The sequence below is a fragment of the Juglans regia genome, chromosome 13 (assembly GCF_001411555.2).
Source record: "Juglans regia cultivar Chandler chromosome 13, Walnut 2.0, whole genome shotgun sequence".
Taxonomy (NCBI): domain Eukaryota; kingdom Viridiplantae; phylum Streptophyta; class Magnoliopsida; order Fagales; family Juglandaceae; genus Juglans; species Juglans regia.
This window is the reverse complement of record NC_049913.1, coordinates 3,681,700-3,699,943: the sequence shown is the minus strand read 5'-3', so window position 1 is coordinate 3,699,943 and position 18,244 is coordinate 3,681,700. Positions and strand designations below refer to the sequence as shown.

Here is an 18,244-nt window from a genome sequence, read left to right as displayed (position 1 = left end):
AGGTATGAGGGCACGCCCAAGACCAACCGAGCTAACATATGGGCCGTGAGATGTTTCGGGCTGGGCTACGCCAGCAGGACTAACCCATGTATATGACTCTCTGTATTTAGTTTATAAAGCTCGCTCCAATTGCGAAAATAGCAGAGGAGCAGAGCTGAGCTGAGCCATGGATTTTTCTCCTCTAACTGAGGCCTTGGCGTCCAAATCCTACGAAAAGATCGCTGATATCTGCGACAACCTTTTGCTTCAGGTGATTCTTCTGCTTCTACTTGTTTTCTCTATAGAATTTGTTTTCTTAGATAATAATTACTGAAGCCCTACATCTTGTTGTAATCTGAACAGGCTGCGGCAGAGGGTGTTGCTTATCAGGACCAATGGCCTTACGTCATTCATCTTCTGGGCCACTTTTACGTTGATGATATGTAAATTCTTCTCTCTAGTGCTGCTGGATTTATATCTATGGAAAAAAAGATTGCTGAAATCGTGAACTCTAATGGACCAAAACCCTAACCCTTTCTTTGGGTGCTGATATCACAGAACAAAATACGATGATACTTTTAGAGATACAGTGCGTGAAGCCCGTTAATTAATTTTTCTGTGTTATGATTTTCAGTTTTCTTGGTAACCAAACAGTGGCTTATATATTCGTTCTTGAGTGTTTCCCTTTTATTTTTATTTTATTTTTTATTTTAGGTTTCTGGTATTTGTGCCGTTTTGCTTATTGAGGTTTTGGCGTAAATCCTGTTTTACAACAATGTATTATGATATTCGTGTCGTTTGTTAGCGGTATTCATGATTTCATCCTCGGGATGGTATTTTGCAGAAATAGTGCACGGTTTCTATGGAAATCGATACCTTCTGAAATTAAGGAGAGCCAGCTTGAATTGGCTGCGGCTTGGAAAATTGGTCAGAAGCTATGGACACGGGACTATGGGGGTGTGCATGAGGCCATTCGTGGGTTTGATTGGAGTCAAGAAGTTCAAGGTCTTGTTGCTGCATTCTCAGGCAAGTGTTGTAAACAACCTGCCGTCAAAAAAGTATTGTTTGGCATATAACTTTTTTCTTTTAAGTTTTAGTTTTTCCCCCTTTTGGAATTTATTGCGATGGTAGACTTATGATCAAGCCCAATCAGCTAACGATGTTTTTATTTGGTGTGAATCAAACCGTATGACATCAATCTGTTTTCTCTTTTCAAAAGCATTGCCTAATGGTTTAGAATTACAAAATAAAACTTCTTTGTTGTCGACATGAAATCTTGAGATCCATACTTTAATTATAATTGTTTACAGCGAAAGGGAAATCTGTAAAATATTTATGCAGTTCTTTGAAATAGAATTAGTGAGTTGATTTGTAATTCTTCCCAATTTTTTCAAATGATGTTAACTTATGGTATAAAATTGGTTTGTCTTGAGAAACTTTTGGATTTTTTCTGTGCAGTTATTTTTTTATTGAATACCAGGTGGGTGCGAAGATGGGCATGGACTAAATAAGAGGCATTCATGTCAATTTCATCTTTCACTTTTTTTTTTTTTTGGTATTTCATACAATTTCTTAAGTGTACTCATGGTTTCTGATTGATATATGAAATAAAGCATCTTGATTGTGTCTTGTTACTTTTTTCCGTCAACGTTGATTGGCATTATGACACTTCAGGTCACCAACTCAAGAAGAATTTTCTTCTGGACCTTTTGCAGAGCTTTACACAAAGAGGATGTTTCAGCTGCTGCTCTCAGCTTATTCTACGATAAGCATCCAAGACGCTGCTCTCTTTCTGGGGATGAACGAGGACGATGCTACTAATTGTAAGTTTCTGATTTTCCTTTGTTTGAATCAAACGGATATAGCTGCCTTTTTAAATCACTGTAAAAATCCCATTACTTTCTGATTTAAGCATGCCAGTCTCCCAGACTGATCTTATTGTTTTGCTTCACGAGTTAGGAATGCAAAGATTAATAATTATGCTAAAGAAACTTAAAACAATCAGATCCCAAATACATAGATGACTTCACACACTCGTGATGGATGGGTCCTTCTGTTGCATTGTTGCTTCATATATGAAGTACACACACGTGCAGACACGCATGCATAATATTTCTACTAGGCTTCATAGTATGGTGGCTGATGATGCATGTGTTTTGTTGGCTATGATTTAGGCGTGCAATAAATTGCCGTATAATTTTTTGATGTTTTGTGGATTATATGTGGTTGCACGTAGGAATCTAGATGCAATGCAATCATTCATGTAACACTCCAAGGGAGGCCCAAGTTACATTTGGGCCTATATTTTATAATGACTAATCAACAATACAATTGGAGTCTCATTGGAATCATTATAAAGAGCAAAAACTTCTCATTCTCAAATAATGTGGGATTCCATACACCACTTACTATTATCACTCAGTATGGGCTATAACAATTCAGTTGTTCCCCTACATGCAAGTATTGCTACATTTTTCTTGGGCGCCTAGGATTGTTGATGGAGAGACACTTAGGTTAAGTTTGGATATTGAGTTGAGTTGAGTTGAAAGTTGAATTAAATATTGTTAGAATATTATTTTTTAATATTATTATTATTTTGTGATTTAAAAATATTGAATTATTTATTATATTTTGTACGAGAATTTATAAATTATAATGACGAGAGATGGATGAATTGAGAGCCCCGCTCAATCCAAACCGACCAGCCATCATAAGTTATGGCTTTGCTGCAACACTTGTATCTCTTATTCTCTTTAGCTTGTTGATGTCATAACTTGAAGCTGTGTTTTAGGAACAGTGCATTTAAGATACATAGTCAGGTTCTTGATATTCTAGTGCTAATTGGATTTTGGTTGTCATATGCACAGATGTCCTAGAGAAAGGTTGGGATCTGGACCCTGCTTCTCGAATGCTTACAGTGAAGAAGCAGACAACTGTGACGCAGCAGAAACTAGATGCCAGTAAATTGCAGCGGTTGACAGAATATGTATTCCACCTTGAGCACTAATCAAGTTTTCCAGAAATATCAGAGCAATAAATATAAATGTCTTTTTGCTTCGGGGACTTGATTGCCTTTTTGGTTTACAGCATACCATCGCATACTTGAAGAACGTATGATTGTATTATGTACCTTAGCGATATATTGAAAGCGAGGGACATGTTTTATTGAATGTAGCTTTACTTTAAAAAAAAAAAAAAAATTTGATGGATATTGCTAAAAATTTAATTTGTACTTTTTGGGTTCTGTGGCTAAATAAAAATGTCTGATACTGGTTGTGGACAATTAAATTATTAGGGCTCGAATAGATTGAGAAAAATCTCATCTTATTTTATCTTATTATTATAATTTTTTTAAATTTTTTATATAAAATAAAATAAATAATTTTTTTTTAAAAATTTTAAAATAATAATAATATTAAAAAATAATATTTTATTTAATTCATCTAAAATCACCTCACAATTCAAATCAGCTCAAGTCTGAACCGAAACCTCCTGATCTGTCGTCATGTGTTGGTTTTTCTTTGGAATCACGACCTTTTACCACAATGAAGCCAATACATAAATTAGATTATTTCCTGGAATAAATGCATGGTCAGGATTAATATCATTTGGAAATCACCTGTCTTCTACGGCCATGAAAATCTAACATTATTTGGAAGTGCAATCCCATTTCCTCGTAAGAGCCGCCGTTGCACTCATGAATAAACTGTGCTCGCATAGCTGCTGCTTCTTCTTCTTCTTTATTTTTTTTTTGGGATAGATTATACACTGCCACAATTTTAGACAATTTCGATACATGCCCGTAAGCTAATATGACTATATATAAAATTTTATATATTAATCATTATTCACTAATCTATATTCTATGAAAAATATTTTTACATTTTATGAAAAACATTCATACATTTTAAGAAAAAAAAAATTATAATAATGAAATATGAAAATGAGTAATAACTTATGCATAAAATATATAAATCTCGCAGGCAAATCTTCATGATTAAGAAGTTCACGAACATGATTTATTCTTTTAAATTGATAACTCCTACTTATAGTATTACTTCATCTGGAAAATGTGCTTGTGCCGAGTAGAATTATTAGTTTGGGAAAAAAGAAGTGGAATTCACAACATATATATATATATATATATTTGGGAACGAGAATAATACATGAAACGGATGGATTTTCCTTCACTTTTCCTTGAGTTATCATGATCAGCAACCAAATGGAAAAAGAAGCATCCTAGTTAAATAGCCAGATCGAAAAACAATCTTAAAAAGCATATATATATATATATATATATGTACGTTAATTATTACATTCATGCATAATATATATACGAAGTTACAATTAAATTAACCTAGGTTAGTTAATTTACATAGATCAAAACTGGTCGCTCACTTTCTGATCTTCTTGGCTTTATCAACAGCAACGGGCTTGGTCGACCTGTACAAATGATCAACCGAGCGAAACCTCCTTTTCCTTGTGGAGAGAATCTCTTCTTCCTCTTCCTCTCCAAAGAATTCTCCGGTGGTATTGTTAGTGGAAGATACATCGGCTGCATGATCACCGCCTTTTCTTTGCTCCACGCTGATATTGATTGTGTCGTCGTCAGCGCCGGAGTCTCCGCTCAGTTGTATCAGCTGCTGAGCCACGTCCATCTCCGACTCTGAGAAATTATCCACGGGCTCCTTCTGGTTTCTTCTTCGTTTTGTGCTTTTTGACGCTGATTTTGCCATAACTTGTTCGTCGGGAAAAAGGCTAAGATGGGCAGAGAACCGATGCTTTTATAGGAAGAAAATGGAAGAATAGGTCGGTTGCAACAGTTGCAGGCAAAAGTTCTGTATATATATATAAATATAATAGCCGGTGAATCTTTTATTTGCATATTTATTAAATGATTTATATTTGACCAATAATAAATCTCTAATAATTGGAAATTACCAGGAAGAAAAATCCAATTTTGCTTGTTCGGTAAGTTACCCAAAGCTCGGGATGGGAAAAGTTATCCACTGAATTTCATTATAAAAAGTATTTATTATATTTTGTTTCTTGTACCGAAATACAAAAGGGATTACCGAGTGATCATCTAAAAAAAAGGTTTATAAAATGCTTATAAGCCACAGCCTTTGCGTATCAATGTACTGCTGGATTCTTCATGATCATGTGGACTAATTAAGCCAAAGTAAGAGCCAATCAATCCTGCTCACCTATTCCGCTACCTGAATTCCGATGTTGAACAATTTAGGTCAGTTTTTACGCTTTGGATCAATTTTTATCTTTTTCTTTTTAAAAAATTGATAGATAATATCACCGATACAATGGAATAAAAATATTTGTGATAGAAATGTGGTATGTATATTTAGGTTGTGTTTGGATACATACATGATTTCATTTCATTTCATCTCATCTTATTATTATAATTTTTTTAAATTTTTATATAAAATATAATAAATAAATCAAAATTTTCAAATCTCAAAACAATAATAATATTAAAAAAATAATATTATAATAATATTTTATTTATTTCATCTAAAATCATTTCATCTCATCTCATTATCTAAACAAGTTTTTAATGTTCTATATTTAAAAATAAATAATATTTACAATTAATCTTAAAATGTGTAAGTCCGTACAATCCTTTTAAAAAAAATAAATAAATATATAACCTATCATTGAAAGAAAAATTATTTGTTTAATATGGTAAACTCCATTTTGAAAATCCCACCTTAAAATGATATCTAGCATTACCCGTTGGATGCTTTTTAATTTTCTCACCTTGCAGGTGGCAACTGATCTGGTAACATATTAAACGTGGATAAAGTGTTTGCTATATATATTTCTTTCATTAGGCGGCAAAGCCACATGCAGTTTTTTACTATTTTTTCTCGAAAAGATTGTCATTTCTAAAACTGATACGTGGGAAAGGTTGTCCATAACTCGATCGATTGTGCATATAAATATATATACTACAGGCGTTTATGCTCCTAATATTCCAGCTTGTACTCTTTGTTTTCCATAAAATTTGCATGCATACATTCTCGAAGATTCCCCCTTTTGGGTTTTATGTATTTATAATTAATAAGAACAAATCATATAGATATATTTTTTTATATAATAGGTAGATTTTTTATTTGAAGAATCGAATCGTAGGCTATCAGCCATCAAGCTCTTGACACTCTCAAAATTTAGAGAGCATCTACTTTATTTGCATCTATAATCTCTTTCCCACTCTTTCAAATATGGGGTTCAGAATCCCATTTCTGCTAATCAACTACTCAAGAGTCTCATATATAATAATCTTTTGAAGGCAAAATGTAAGAATAAACAAATGAACTTGTAACTTTTCCTATAAAAACCTCCTATTCTCTTTCCCGGCCCCTAATCTGGAGGCATTCACGAGCAATTTATCCTTAATGACAAAGCTACTAGAATTTATACAACTGAAACTTGTTGCTCAAGATTAAACGTCCTGATCATCTTATGATCATATGGAACTGATCAATTCCCCGATATAAATTTCTTCTAGTTAGGGACCTAGAAATTAAGAGTACTAGTACTGCTTAGATTGGTTCCTGAAGTTTGAATCTTCGATTGCACTAAAAACCAAAACGCATCAGAGAATGGATTCTACTTTTATCTTTCAACTTTCCCGAATCTTAATCTCAGTAACGTAAAAGCTAGCGATGCCAACGAATGGAAATAGACAAGAAAATTGAACATCCCATACATTATATACAGTACTGATGCATGAGGTACCAATTCACCAGGTTGGCTTAAGAGAGTCAGATTATATCAATCAAACGGCACACTTCCTTCTGATCTTGGCATTAACAGCAGTAACAGGCTTGGTTGACCTGTACAGATAATAAACCGATCGGAACCTCCGCTTCCTTCGCCAGAGAATACAATCAGCTTCTTCTTCTTGATCTTCTTCAAAGGTTTCTCCGACGTTATTATTTTTGGTAGAAGATACCTCGGCTGCATCACCACCTTTGCATTTTTCTACTTTCCCTATCGCACAGCCGTCTTTGTTATCGTCGCCGTCGTCGTGGCGGTCATCGGACTCTCCGCTGAGTTGAATTAGCTGCCGAGCCACGTCCATCTCCGACTCTGAGAAACAAAACCAGTTCCCGCGGGTTCTTCTATCTTCGCATTCTATCGCTGATTTTGCCATTATTTTCGCCGTTGCGATAGAGAGAGAATCAGAGACCGAGGCGGATAGATGATCAGTTGAGCACGCAAAAATACTTCACGTATACGGTATATATATATAGAAGAAGATCATAGCGTCATAGGTCGGTCGCAATATATATATATATATATATTTTCATTTTTGGGGCTTTATTTTGTTATTTTTTTAGCTTGGGCTTGTTCTTTTATTTATTGGTTAATACGGTTGATTTCCTTTTATTGGGCTTCAGTCATCCATTCTTGGGCTTTCGGGCTTTCTTTACAAAGCATTTAGGAAAAAGTTAGTCCTCCCACTGGACTCTCGTTGTGTTTTTTTTTTTAAATAATTAAGGAAATATTTTTTAATAAAATTATAATATTTTTTAAATATTAAAAAATATCATATAAATAAAAACATAAATAAAATGTGACAGCGGTAGGTCTCAGCTGTGGCCCGAGAGCCACCCAAGGATTTATAAGAGTAATGCCACAATCTCCACACAGAAAAATTAGAATAATGTTCAATCTATTTAGCGCAATCACTAATTACGAACATAAACACTAAAGTCTCTACGAACATAAACCCTTTTTTTGGCCAAAAAACCCCTCTCTCGCTCTCTCTCTCTCTCTCTCTCCGAAGCCATGGCCGTGGACAGAGACAAGATTCAAGATGAATCTCCGATGCTCCGTTTCTACAGAATTGTTCTCGGTTGGGACTACTTCCGCCTCCTCAAGGAATCATACGTAAGATATTTCTTTCTCTCCGTGTGAGAATATGCGTGTGCATTTCTGCTGTGAAAATGTTTTGATTTCTCTGATAATATTCGAATGTAGAAACATAAAGGAAACGTAGGTGACGGATCTTCTTTGGGGCTGAGGAAGGTGAAGGATACTTACAAGGACGTTGATGATTATGTCTCAACTTTTGAGCCACTCCTGTTCGAGGAAGTTAAAGCTCAGATTACTCAGAAGATAGATACAGAAGAGGGTATTTTTCTGTACTACTTCCGAGCAAATTTGTGAGAAGCATTATAACTTAGAATCTTTGTTTATTACGATAACATTGAGTATTAATTGCATCTTTCTGTTTTGATATTGTTTTTTTTTAAGTTCCTTCATTTCTCTCTTACAAAATGCTCAAGAAATTTGGTTGCTTTTACTTTTGAATTTTTGTTTTTAATGTATGGAGACACAAAATATACACTCTCTATCTTTCAGTTCTGAAGTAGTTGTATTGGACATCACAGTGGCAGAATGGCAGCGCAGGCTGGTAGTGGAATGCAATGAGATTGATGGATTTCACTTGCCTGCGGTCACTTATGCGGCTGAGGAAGCAGATGAGTCAATATCACAGAATGATCTTTTGCTTCTTTCAAAAGAAAATGTAATTGAAACCTGATTTTTTGTTCAGCTTCTCTCTCCCCGTTTATTTAAAACATGCAGAATTTCTTTCTCTCTGGTGTTTTGTTCTGCATTTCTCGCATTGTAGCAGTGATTCTTTCCTACACATTCTAATTATTAGTTTTTTTATATAAGTAATAGTAAAACTTTATTGATAGTAAAAGCTATAGCCCAATTACACATGAAGTATACACAAAATACACCTAACAACCACTAAGCATTAGTGATGGATACAAGCAAATTATTGAAGCTATCCTCATTACAACCAATGACCAAAGCCCGGGGAAATAATGTGTCAAAAAAGAATCTCTTCAACTCGTCATAATTACTAGTTTTTTTAAGCGATGTGATGCTTTCTTAGATTTTTTTCTTGTTAGGTCTCTGTTTTCTTTATCCTTTCTTGTAATTGTTTCTCTTTTATATTTTGGTAGAATACATTTGGAAAAGAGTTTCTTTTGGGTCTATGTTATGCCTTGTTTTTTTTCTTAGTAAATGTTGGAAAAGGGGAATACTGAAAGTTCTGTTTTCTGCAAATGGGTCAACTAGTTGTCCCTGGTAAGACTACAATACATAATTTAAATTAACTAGATCAATTGAAGTAATTGGCTTTGTTTCCCCTCCTTTTCCTGTAGGTCCCTGGTAAACAAAAGGAAGACTTGCATGTGTAAATGAAATTGGTTTTTGTTTTTGAGTGTCTAATTGCCTGGAGTGTGTTGTTTTTTTCAGTTCCAAGATGGTACAAGACTTCCAACGACATATGCATTTGCATCGGTGGAGAATTGCCAAAATGATCGTTTTAGACTTAGAATGTATTTAGGTGGAGAAGTTGAGCATACCACTCCAGATGTAGTTAAATATTCTCAGGGACTGTTAAGGATGCGGGCTCTTATTACTTCTCCAACTAGTGAAGTGGATAAACTATTTTACAGTCTAAAGGTAACATTTAATCCATGAGATTATAGATCCTTTCGAGATTAGCCATTTGTATGCAGTCCTTATTTCGGAGTACGTTTTCCTTTATAAATTTTATCATGCATAAATTTGTATTTGACGAAATGTATAAGATGGATCATAATGCTCTTATCTGCAAGGCAATCAAAATATCTATTGAGCCATACCTTATCCAATATGAAGACAATATGTTGTAGTTTTCGTCATGGCTTGTGAACCTGTAGTGTCTCAACTAATGTATGCAGTACATCTTGCAGATCTGCAGTTTATCAACTATTGCTCGTGAATATGCAGCTCTATGGTCGATCCGCAATCTCCCTTTTAAGGATTTAATATTATCGGCTGCTGAAAAAAATCTAGGTTCTGAAAACCAGGCCTGGAAAATTTCTAAATCTCTGGAGGAATATATAAGATACAGTCATAATGAAACCCAACAAGAGGCCATAGAGGTGATTCACTATTTATATCATTGAATATGATTATCGTTTGCTTTCTTTTCCAGATTAGATTGCTACTTCCCTTATATGTTGCAACAACCCATAACCAATGCATCGCAGCCGTCTCTTGCTTTCTCTCTCCCTCTTTATACGCTGTTATCACTGTTTGTTTTTTGTTTAATACTTTAAGATTCCGCTTGTTATATTACTTTAAGGAATGTCATTGCCTGTTGCAGGCTGGTCTAGCACGTAAAGCTTTTGTTTTGATACAGGTTCGTATTATGTCATCCTGAATTTGTTGTAAATTTATTTATGCCATGTCTTTCCTTTGTTTGCATCTCCTTCTATAATTGAAACAATATCTTAATCAGTCTGATTCCTAGTTCATGTTAGACTTTGTTAAGTATGTGAAGCAGAATGGGACAGATCCCTTTAACCTTGAGCACTCTAATTGGTTATATTTTCATGGTAGATTAATAAAGGGCGATTAGGGATTAATATTAAAGGAGTCCTGGTGATAATTTCCCTTTGTTTTCGATTGACAATTTAATTTCTAATAGAAGATATGCGTCGGAATAATTTTAACATCAAACGTATAACCTTCATCAAATATGTGATTACATCGTATCCATAATTTTTTTAATGATAAGTAAGATGATTCTATTAATGAGGCATAACGAAGTACACGGGGGATATTACAACAAATACACGTATTGAGACAATTACAACCTATTTGCAGTTATGAGCCCTCATATGGTTAATCCTAGCCTTTGAAATGATTCTAGTCCTACCTATCTATAAAACCTTAATTAAGGAACTAAACATGACTATCAGGAAACTCAAAAAAGGTCCAGTAACTATCATGGAAGTTTATTCTTGGTCCAAAATGGTCTTTACAAAGTGGCTGGGAAAATTTCAATGTTTTCTTCATTATTTTTCTGAACTTTTAAGTGTAGGATTCAATCCTCTAGAGTTGGGCATTTTTAATGTTTTCTTAGTTAAATTAAATTCCTTTTATATAGGGTATTAAGGAGGGTTAGTTTTAATTGTTTACCTTGCAGAGTAAGTTTTATAAAGCCTATAAAATTTCCCCGAAGTTGTAAAACAAAAAATTAGACTTCATATAAAAAGGCTGACACTAGCTCTTGTATACCAACCCAGTGAATTGCTTTTCGGTAGTATTTTCTCTATATTTTCATATCTTTATTTTCTCTATAGCTACCATGAGCGTTTTAGAATAAAAACTATTTTGAGAGAGCATCCTCTCATTCTATAACTGATTGACTCAGAAAGAGTGTCTTTCTTCGATGCCTAGACATATAGAATGTGGATACTGACAGCATGCTTCCTTTTAGGGCCCCCCAGGAACAGGAAAAACAAAGACTATTCTTGGGCTTCTAAGTGCCATTTTGCATGCATCTCCTGCAAGGGTGCTCGCCAAGTAAAAATATGCCTCACCTTTCTTTGTGTTTTGGCATAAGTACTATAACATTTATAGGTTATCGCAGTGATTGTTTTCATAAAAAAAAAAAGGTTATAGTAGTCATTGTGATTATGGAAAGTGCAGAATCATTCCTCTATATTTCATTCCATGTTACATGTATGCTTCTGTTTTCTTTTCCATGTAGGGGTGAATTGCGTGAAATAAAGCGTGGGCCAGAATTACCTCTTCAAGAAAAGTGTGTGTTTTTGCTATAACCTGATTCTTCTTTTTGGTGATTATTTTGATAGGTAGTTTTGTTTTTGTTTTTTTTGGGTACTTGACGGTTAATATTTTGAATGACTTTATTTAAGAATATTTCTTTGTGTGTTGATTATTTCAATCTATGATTCCTACTCTCATTTTATTTGATACAAACTCTATGTGACTTGGAGAATTGTATTTTTATAAAAGCTGCTTCTGTTTCTACTGCTACTAAGGGCCTGTTTGGGGTTGCGGTAGGATTCTTAAAAAGTACTTAAATAGTCTTAAAAGCTCTTTAATGGAAAAATTAGGTTGTTTGGGTGTTACATATTAAAACACTTTTAATCTCAAATAAGCTAGAAAGTACATTTGAGGAAAATCATCATTTTGATGTTTTTTTCTTAAACGTGCTTTTCTGGATAAATTGGAATGTAATTCGAATTTTAAAAACAGTCAATGGATGAAAATACTTATACAACTTTCAGATAATTACAACTTTCAAGGATATGGTCATAATATTTAAAAATTTAAATATTTGTAATTTCTACATCAGAAAGCACTTTTTAATTTGTTTCCAAATAAATGTAAAATGCTTGAAAGTGCTTTAAACATATAGTTACCAAACAGTAAATAATTTTTTAATAGTAGAACTTATTAGTTAAGTTATAAGCTATAAGTCCTAAACCTATAAGTTATATTTCTCACCGCAATCCCAAACATGCACGAAAGATTTTTAAGCACAAAAGTGTTTATAACCTATTGACTAATTCTCTTTTAAGTGAAAAATGTTCTCTTTTAAGTAAGGAAAGTTATTTCAGTGTACCTGGGCTATGCCTATCTTTATATCAATGAAATTTCTTCTTACTTGTCAAAAAGAAAAAAAAAAAAAAAAGTAAGGAAAGTTGAATCTATATGCTCAAAACAGTTTCCTGAAAAAATGGTGATCTTGGAACTTAAACCTTGAACATCACACCCAGAATTTGGTCTCTGGTGTGTGTATGTGTAAATTACTAAATTTGGCTTGTGTAACTCTCTAAATTGTGTTATTGGGGGTAATATATGCAGGTACAATCACTGGGCGCTAGCTTCTCCTTGGCTAACTGGTAATAATCCTAGGGATAACATAATGCCCATTGATGGTGATGATGGTTTTTTTCCTACCACCGGAAATGAGTTGGTAAGTTTTAGTGTGTAACTTGTACCATTGAGACCTTGAAGATCATTTCTTCTAACTTCAATGTGCTATGCAGAAGCCAGAAGTAGTCAATTCCAGTCGCAAATATCGAGTGCGAGTGCTGGTATGCGCTCCATCAAACTCTGCACTTGATGAGATTGTCTTGCGTGTTTTAAATACTGGTACGGCGACTTTTTCTTCTTTCTTTTCACATTTGCATGAATTATTTCTTCTTATAATTTAGCTGTCTTTGTTGTGATATATGATGGATGTGGCTTTTATATTAGTTGCACAACTCTGTGATTAGCTTCACCATTCTCCAGAAAAAAAAAAGGTATAAAGAAAAGGAATGCTAGATGCTGGTGTGGAGATGTGGATAAGTGTTGAATCCTGAAAGTTGTCTTGTGCCGGTTGGATTTCAGTTGCAAGTTGGAAGCCAATTGACACAAGAAACTCACTACTTTTGCATTACAGACAGTTTTCTTGTGGAAATCAAATTTAATTCGAGTCACAATATATGGTGTGAATTGTATTGTCCATTCCTGAAGAATAAAGGGTTTCTGACTATTATGTTATCCACTGACTAATCTGTCAAGTTATAGGCAAAGAGGATAATCTGTTGCAAATCACATTTTTTTTGTTAATTATGTTGCAAATATTTAATGAACTTGAATAAGTGCTTTGAGGTAGATAACAACGATGATATTTTCTGCAGATACTCTTCTCATTTTCGTGTCAGTATTTTTTAGTGAACATTTAGCCCCATTTGGATACAGAAATAATTTCATCTCATCTCATATCATCATTACAATTTTTCCAAATTCCCACACAAAATATAATAAACAATTCAAATTTTTCAAATCCCAAAACAATAATAATTTTAAAAAATAATATTCTAATAATATTTTATTCAACGTTCAACTTTCATCTAAAACTATCTCATCTCATCTCACCTCACTATCCAAATGGGGCCTTAGTGTCACTTGACTGCCATTCCCTCATATAATGTCTCCTTCAAATGTATTATGGTTATTGTCAGGCATTCGTGATGAAAATGACCGTGCATATAATCCTAAAATTGTGCGGATCGGTCTTAAGGAGCATCACTCTGTTCGGGCAGTCTCCATGGATTACCTTGTATGTGTTTGGCAATAGCATAACACGATTGTACTTCACTTTATTAATATCATCTTTCATATTCTTTTTACTGTTTTCCCCCAAACTGGAGATTCTTCTTTGTTTTTTGTTTTGGATAAATAGAGATGCCAAGATTTTATTAAAAAAAGCACTAAGGGTGCAAAGTGCATAGGAGGTATACAAAGCTGCAGATGTTAGCTATAACATCAACAGTCCAGAATGCAAAATTTCACCAACAAACTATAATGGTTGCTGATTTGGATTCGATGGATCTCAGACTGTTCTGGGCAGACATATTTTATGATACATGGATGTGAGTCCAAATTTGACAGTGACTGATTCCCTTTGCAGGTGAAACAAAAGCAGGAAAGCATGAATGCTGATAAAGAGAAACATGGAGTCCCAGGGAGAGATAAAGACAGGATCCGTGCTGCAATCTTGGATGAGGCCGTGATCGTATGTAATTCTTGCCTTGTGTTAAAAGTGAGAGGTTAAATAGTTTCCTTTCTAACCTTTAAAAAAAAGTTTCCTTGCTAATTTCTCTATGATTGGCAGGTCTTCTCCACCCTTAGCTTCAGTGGTTCAACACTTTTCAGTAAATGGAATCGTGGTTTTGATGTTGTTATAATAGATGAAGCAGCACAAGCTGTAAGTTCAATAATTGTGTATTGTTGAACTGCTCTAGCCCTTTTGCGCTCGACTATAAGTTTGAGCAGATATAAGCCCGTCTTAGTGTCTGTTAGAGTCTTAGAAAGTTCTTTTAACAGCCTAAAAGCTCTTTAAAGAAAAAAATGGTATGTTTAGTAAATCTATAAAAAGTGCTTTAAAAGCCCTAAAAAATCTAAAAGTCTACTTTTTAAAAAGCACCTAATTGAAGCTTCTGTTTAAAAATTCCTGCACATAAACGCTAAAAGTGCTTTAAGTGCATGTTTACCAAATAGTGAACAACTTTTTAGTAGTAGATCCTTTAGTAAAACTCTACAATTAAAAGCTCTACTACAAAGAGCTCTGTTTCCTACCGCAATCCCAAACAGGCACTTAGTTATAGATAAACAACTGATCCCTTTTTCTTTATTTTCACTTTTTGTTATTGCGGTCAGAATCAGCTAGACAATTGGATTATTCCTTTCCGCCAAAACCATATACTCCCTTTATACTGATGAAATAAAGGTTATGCCCAACACTACCCAATCTCTGAGGTGGGTTCTTTTGATATAGGTTTCGAACAATAAGATAAACTCGGTGGTAAATGGATGCAGCACAAGATGGAAATCCCTGGCTAAAACAATGTAATGGTGATGAAACATCTATCAACAGCCTAAGCATGCTGATGATGGAACAAAAGGCTGAAGCAGGCGATGGAAAAAATAATTCAGAATGTAAAATTTGTCGCAATAAACTAATCCCTCTCTTTAGATATTTACTAAGTGGATCTCCTAGGAAGTCCTCATGTTGCAGCCCCACAATTCTGCCACTTCATTAAAAATATATATTTAATAAAGGGAAAAGATTTAACCACATTGCTAGACTGCACACTAGAAACATGGAGATAATAACTCCATGCTAGAATTTCTAATAAAGAAGTAACTAAAGAGATGCTCCTCACCTGACTAGATACATGTTGGACGTGCAATTTTATGGAAATATTATATAATTCGTACTCTTTTTATTCACAGGGCACTCAAATCTGAGGGACTAAGGACTAACGGTATAAATTTGTTAGAGAGAATGGATGAAAATACTTGTGAGCCTTATGAGCTGCCTTTTATGTGACGAGTGCCAATGTGCCATAGAGCCACCCTCTTGCATGTTTTCGCCTTCTCTCTCTCTCTCTCTCCCTCCCTCCTTGGATTGCTAAAGCTGTCTATTTTAGGTTAATTTACAAACCTATACATGGTGTATTGTTGGGTATCGAAAAGGTTGCTGGTCCTCATGAGTCATATATATTATAAATATTGCCTTTTCATGTGGTATATGTTCTATGCAGGTGGAACCAGCAACTCTTATTCCTTTGGCCAATGGATGCAAACAAGTTTTTCTGGTATATCTCAGGCACCTTTCTTGTTATTGTAGGAGTTCCAAGTCAAATGTTCATATTATATTACCTCTTACTTTGTACATCTTTCATCATCTTTGTAAGGTTTCATCTAATGTTTATATTATGCTTTAGCTGATAAATAGTTCTGTTTGTTTAGGTTGGCGATCCAGTTCAACTGCCAGCAACTGTGATTTCTCCCATTGCCGAGAAATTTGGGTATATCACTTTCAATTATGAACATTGTATTTAAATTTTTACTCTAAAACGTCTGATGCGTTGAATTTTCCTCTTGTTTTCAAAACTGAAGATATGGGACGAGTTTGTTCAAGCGATTTCAGAGGGCTGGTTATCCTGTGACGATGCTGAAGACGCAGTACCGAATGCATCCAGAGGTTAGATCAGATTTATCCTTGCAGAAGTTTTTAGAATATAGCTGGTTAAGTTAATGGTACTTAGGAGCACATTACAGTATAAATATGCCAGCTCAGTGAATAGTAATATAATAATTTATGGTATGTTTAACTGTACTTTTCTGAGTTTCAAAACCATGCTTTTCAAGCAGATTAGAAGCTTTCCCTCAAGGGAGTTTTATGCTGAGTCATTAGAGGATGGGCCTAATATCGAAGTGCTTACAAGCCGGGCCTGGCATGAGTACCACTGCTTTGGTCCATTTTGCTTCTTTGATTTACATGAAGGGAAAGAATCCAAACTCTCAGGAAGTGAGTCTTGGGTAAATGTTGATGAGGCTGAATTTGTTCTGCTCATGTATCATAAGTTGGTGAGTATGTATCCCGAACTGAAATCGAGTTCTCAGTTTGCAATCATATCCCCCTATAGCCAACAAGTAAAGCTCCTCAAGGACCGCTTTAAGACTACTTTTGGAGTCGATTCAAATAAAGTAGTTGATATTACTACCGTTGATGGCTGCCAGGTAAAGTGGAACTATCTTCCTGCTTATGGTATGATATAATCCCATATACTTGGGCTCTTCTCTATTCTTATGATCAATATAATCTTGTTTACCGATAAAAAAATAAATATGGCTTGCATTTAATTTAGAGTTAAAAGGTTCAGTTAACCCCATACCAATTCCAGATATCTTAAATAACTAAGATTATTGATTTCAATGTGGGGCCAATTTTTCTTTATCTGTTTGGTTCAAGGTATGGCAAATGAGATATTGAAGGAATAGACAATGTTTCTTCATTTCAGGGACGTGAAAAGGATGTTGCAATATTTTCATGTGTTAGGGCGAGCCAAGATAAAAGCATTGGGTTTCTGGCTGATTTTCGGCGAATGAATGTTGGGATCACCAGAGCAAAGTCTTCTGTCCTGGTATGGCATTATTCTAGGTTTGGGTATGGTCCAGCAGGTGTTTTTGACTCTTGGACTTCACCTCACTCCATACATGCTAAGCTTTTAAACTGTTTGTTTAGGTGGTAGGATCTTCATCGACATTGAGGAGGGATAAGCACTGGAATAACCTAGTGGAAAGTGCAGAGAAGAGAGATTGTTGTATTAAGGTGAACTTGGTGTTTTGAGTTCTTTTCCGGCCCCAACTTGAATCATTTGGTTTTACGCATGCTTGTTTTTCCAACATTTTTTCTCAGCACAACATATTCCTGTTTTATTATATGTATATTTTTTTATTCTGAAATTCCAAACATTCCTGGGGGCCTTTTAACATCGAAACTGAGAATTTCTTCCTGCAGGTTTCTAAGCCCTATACCTCATTCTTCACTGATGAAAACTTGGATTCTATGAGAGCCAAGAACGCTGAACCCTCGTATGGTGAGACGGGACAGCAGGATGAGGTGGATAATAATGCACCCCTTCCTGACAATCACGGTGATGCTGACCATGGACAGGCGGATGACCCTGACTTTGGAGATGGGGACATGGACATGGATGATGGAGGAGGATTCGAGGAGGAGTAAAGTTCAAACATAGTACCAGGAAGATCTGTTGGCTGGGCGAGCACACAACAATGTTCATTCGGAAATCACTTAAAATTCGCAATTTCAGCCCAGCTACAAATTTTGGTGTATTTTTATCAAATGTCTATTCAATTGAATTTTCATGTGTAATTTTGCATGAAAATGCAATACCAAAAGTTACGAAGATTCGTAACATGCACAAGTCAAATCAGTTCTCCCAAACAATTGCGGAAGCAAAAAATCCTAGGCAGTTGAATCACCCAAAAACAAAAAAGTGAAATGATTTTGTTTTTTTACCACCCTGTCCAACGAGGCCTCAACGGCATGCGGATGAAC

The 18,244-nt window shown here is 34.9% G+C and overlaps 2 protein-coding genes across 5 annotated transcripts; both read left to right on the top strand.

Moving 5' to 3' along the window:
* The first annotated feature begins 114 nt into the window (after positions 1 to 114).
* LOC109007059 (COP9 signalosome complex subunit 8) lies at positions 115 to 3,211 on the top strand. The gene is made up of 5 exons (XM_018986570.2): positions 115 to 250; positions 343 to 422; positions 824 to 1,005; positions 1,695 to 1,802; positions 2,847 to 3,211. The coding sequence occupies exons 1-5, from the start codon at positions 167 to 169 to the stop codon at positions 2,984 to 2,986; spliced, it is 594 nt and encodes a 197-aa protein (XP_018842115.1). The 5' UTR covers positions 115 to 166; the 3' UTR covers positions 2,987 to 3,211.
* Positions 3,212 to 7,683: 4,472 nt separating this feature from the next.
* On the top strand, positions 7,684 to 18,197 carry LOC109007060 (probable helicase MAGATAMA 3). Of its 4 annotated transcripts, none has more exons than XM_018986573.2 (20): positions 7,684 to 7,893; positions 7,984 to 8,137; positions 8,397 to 8,533; positions 9,277 to 9,486; positions 9,759 to 9,950; positions 10,175 to 10,210; positions 11,294 to 11,379; positions 11,567 to 11,617; positions 12,688 to 12,799; positions 12,873 to 12,978; positions 13,836 to 13,933; positions 14,285 to 14,416; positions 14,489 to 14,581; positions 15,921 to 15,974; positions 16,129 to 16,187; positions 16,279 to 16,363; positions 16,534 to 16,902; positions 17,184 to 17,306; positions 17,408 to 17,494; positions 17,684 to 18,189. In XM_018986573.2, exons 1-20 carry the CDS (start codon positions 7,792 to 7,794, stop codon positions 17,906 to 17,908), a joined length of 2,511 nt encoding a protein of 836 aa, XP_018842118.2. In that variant the 5' UTR covers positions 7,684 to 7,791; the 3' UTR covers positions 17,909 to 18,189. The 4 variants fall into 4 exon arrangements, with proteins under 4 accessions (XP_018842118.2, XP_035540589.1, XP_035540591.1 ...); XM_035684696.1 differs by having other exon boundaries at positions 7,685 to 7,893; positions 14,285 to 14,389; positions 17,684 to 18,197; XM_035684698.1 differs by lacking the exon at positions 8,397 to 8,533 and having other exon boundaries at positions 7,689 to 7,893; positions 14,285 to 14,389; positions 17,684 to 18,183.
* The last annotated feature ends 47 nt before the right edge of the window (positions 18,198 to 18,244 follow it).

What these genes read in the sequence shown, in the direction of transcription:
- LOC109007059 (XM_018986570.2), top strand. Translation starts at nt 167, where the DNA reads ATGGATTTTTCTCCTCTAACTGAGGCCTTGGCGTCCAAATCCTACGAA. An exon ending in GCGACAACCTTTTGCTTCAG is followed by an intron (nt 251 to 342) that starts GTGATTCTTCTG and finishes TAATCTGAACAG; the next exon opens with GCTGCGGCAGAGGGTGTTGC. An exon ending in TCTTGTTGCTGCATTCTCAG is followed by an intron (nt 1,006 to 1,694) that starts GCAAGTGTTGTA and finishes GACCTTTTGCAG; the next exon opens with AGCTTTACACAAAGAGGATG.
- LOC109007060 (XM_018986573.2), top strand. Translation starts at nt 7,792, where the DNA reads ATGGCCGTGGACAGAGACAAGATTCAAGATGAATCTCCGATGCTCCGT. An exon ending in CTTGCGTGTTTTAAATACTG is followed by an intron (nt 12,979 to 13,835) that starts GTACGGCGACTT and finishes GGTTATTGTCAG; the next exon opens with GCATTCGTGATGAAAATGAC. An exon ending in TAGATGAAGCAGCACAAGCT is followed by an intron (nt 14,582 to 15,920) that starts GTAAGTTCAATA and finishes TGTTCTATGCAG; the next exon opens with GTGGAACCAGCAACTCTTAT.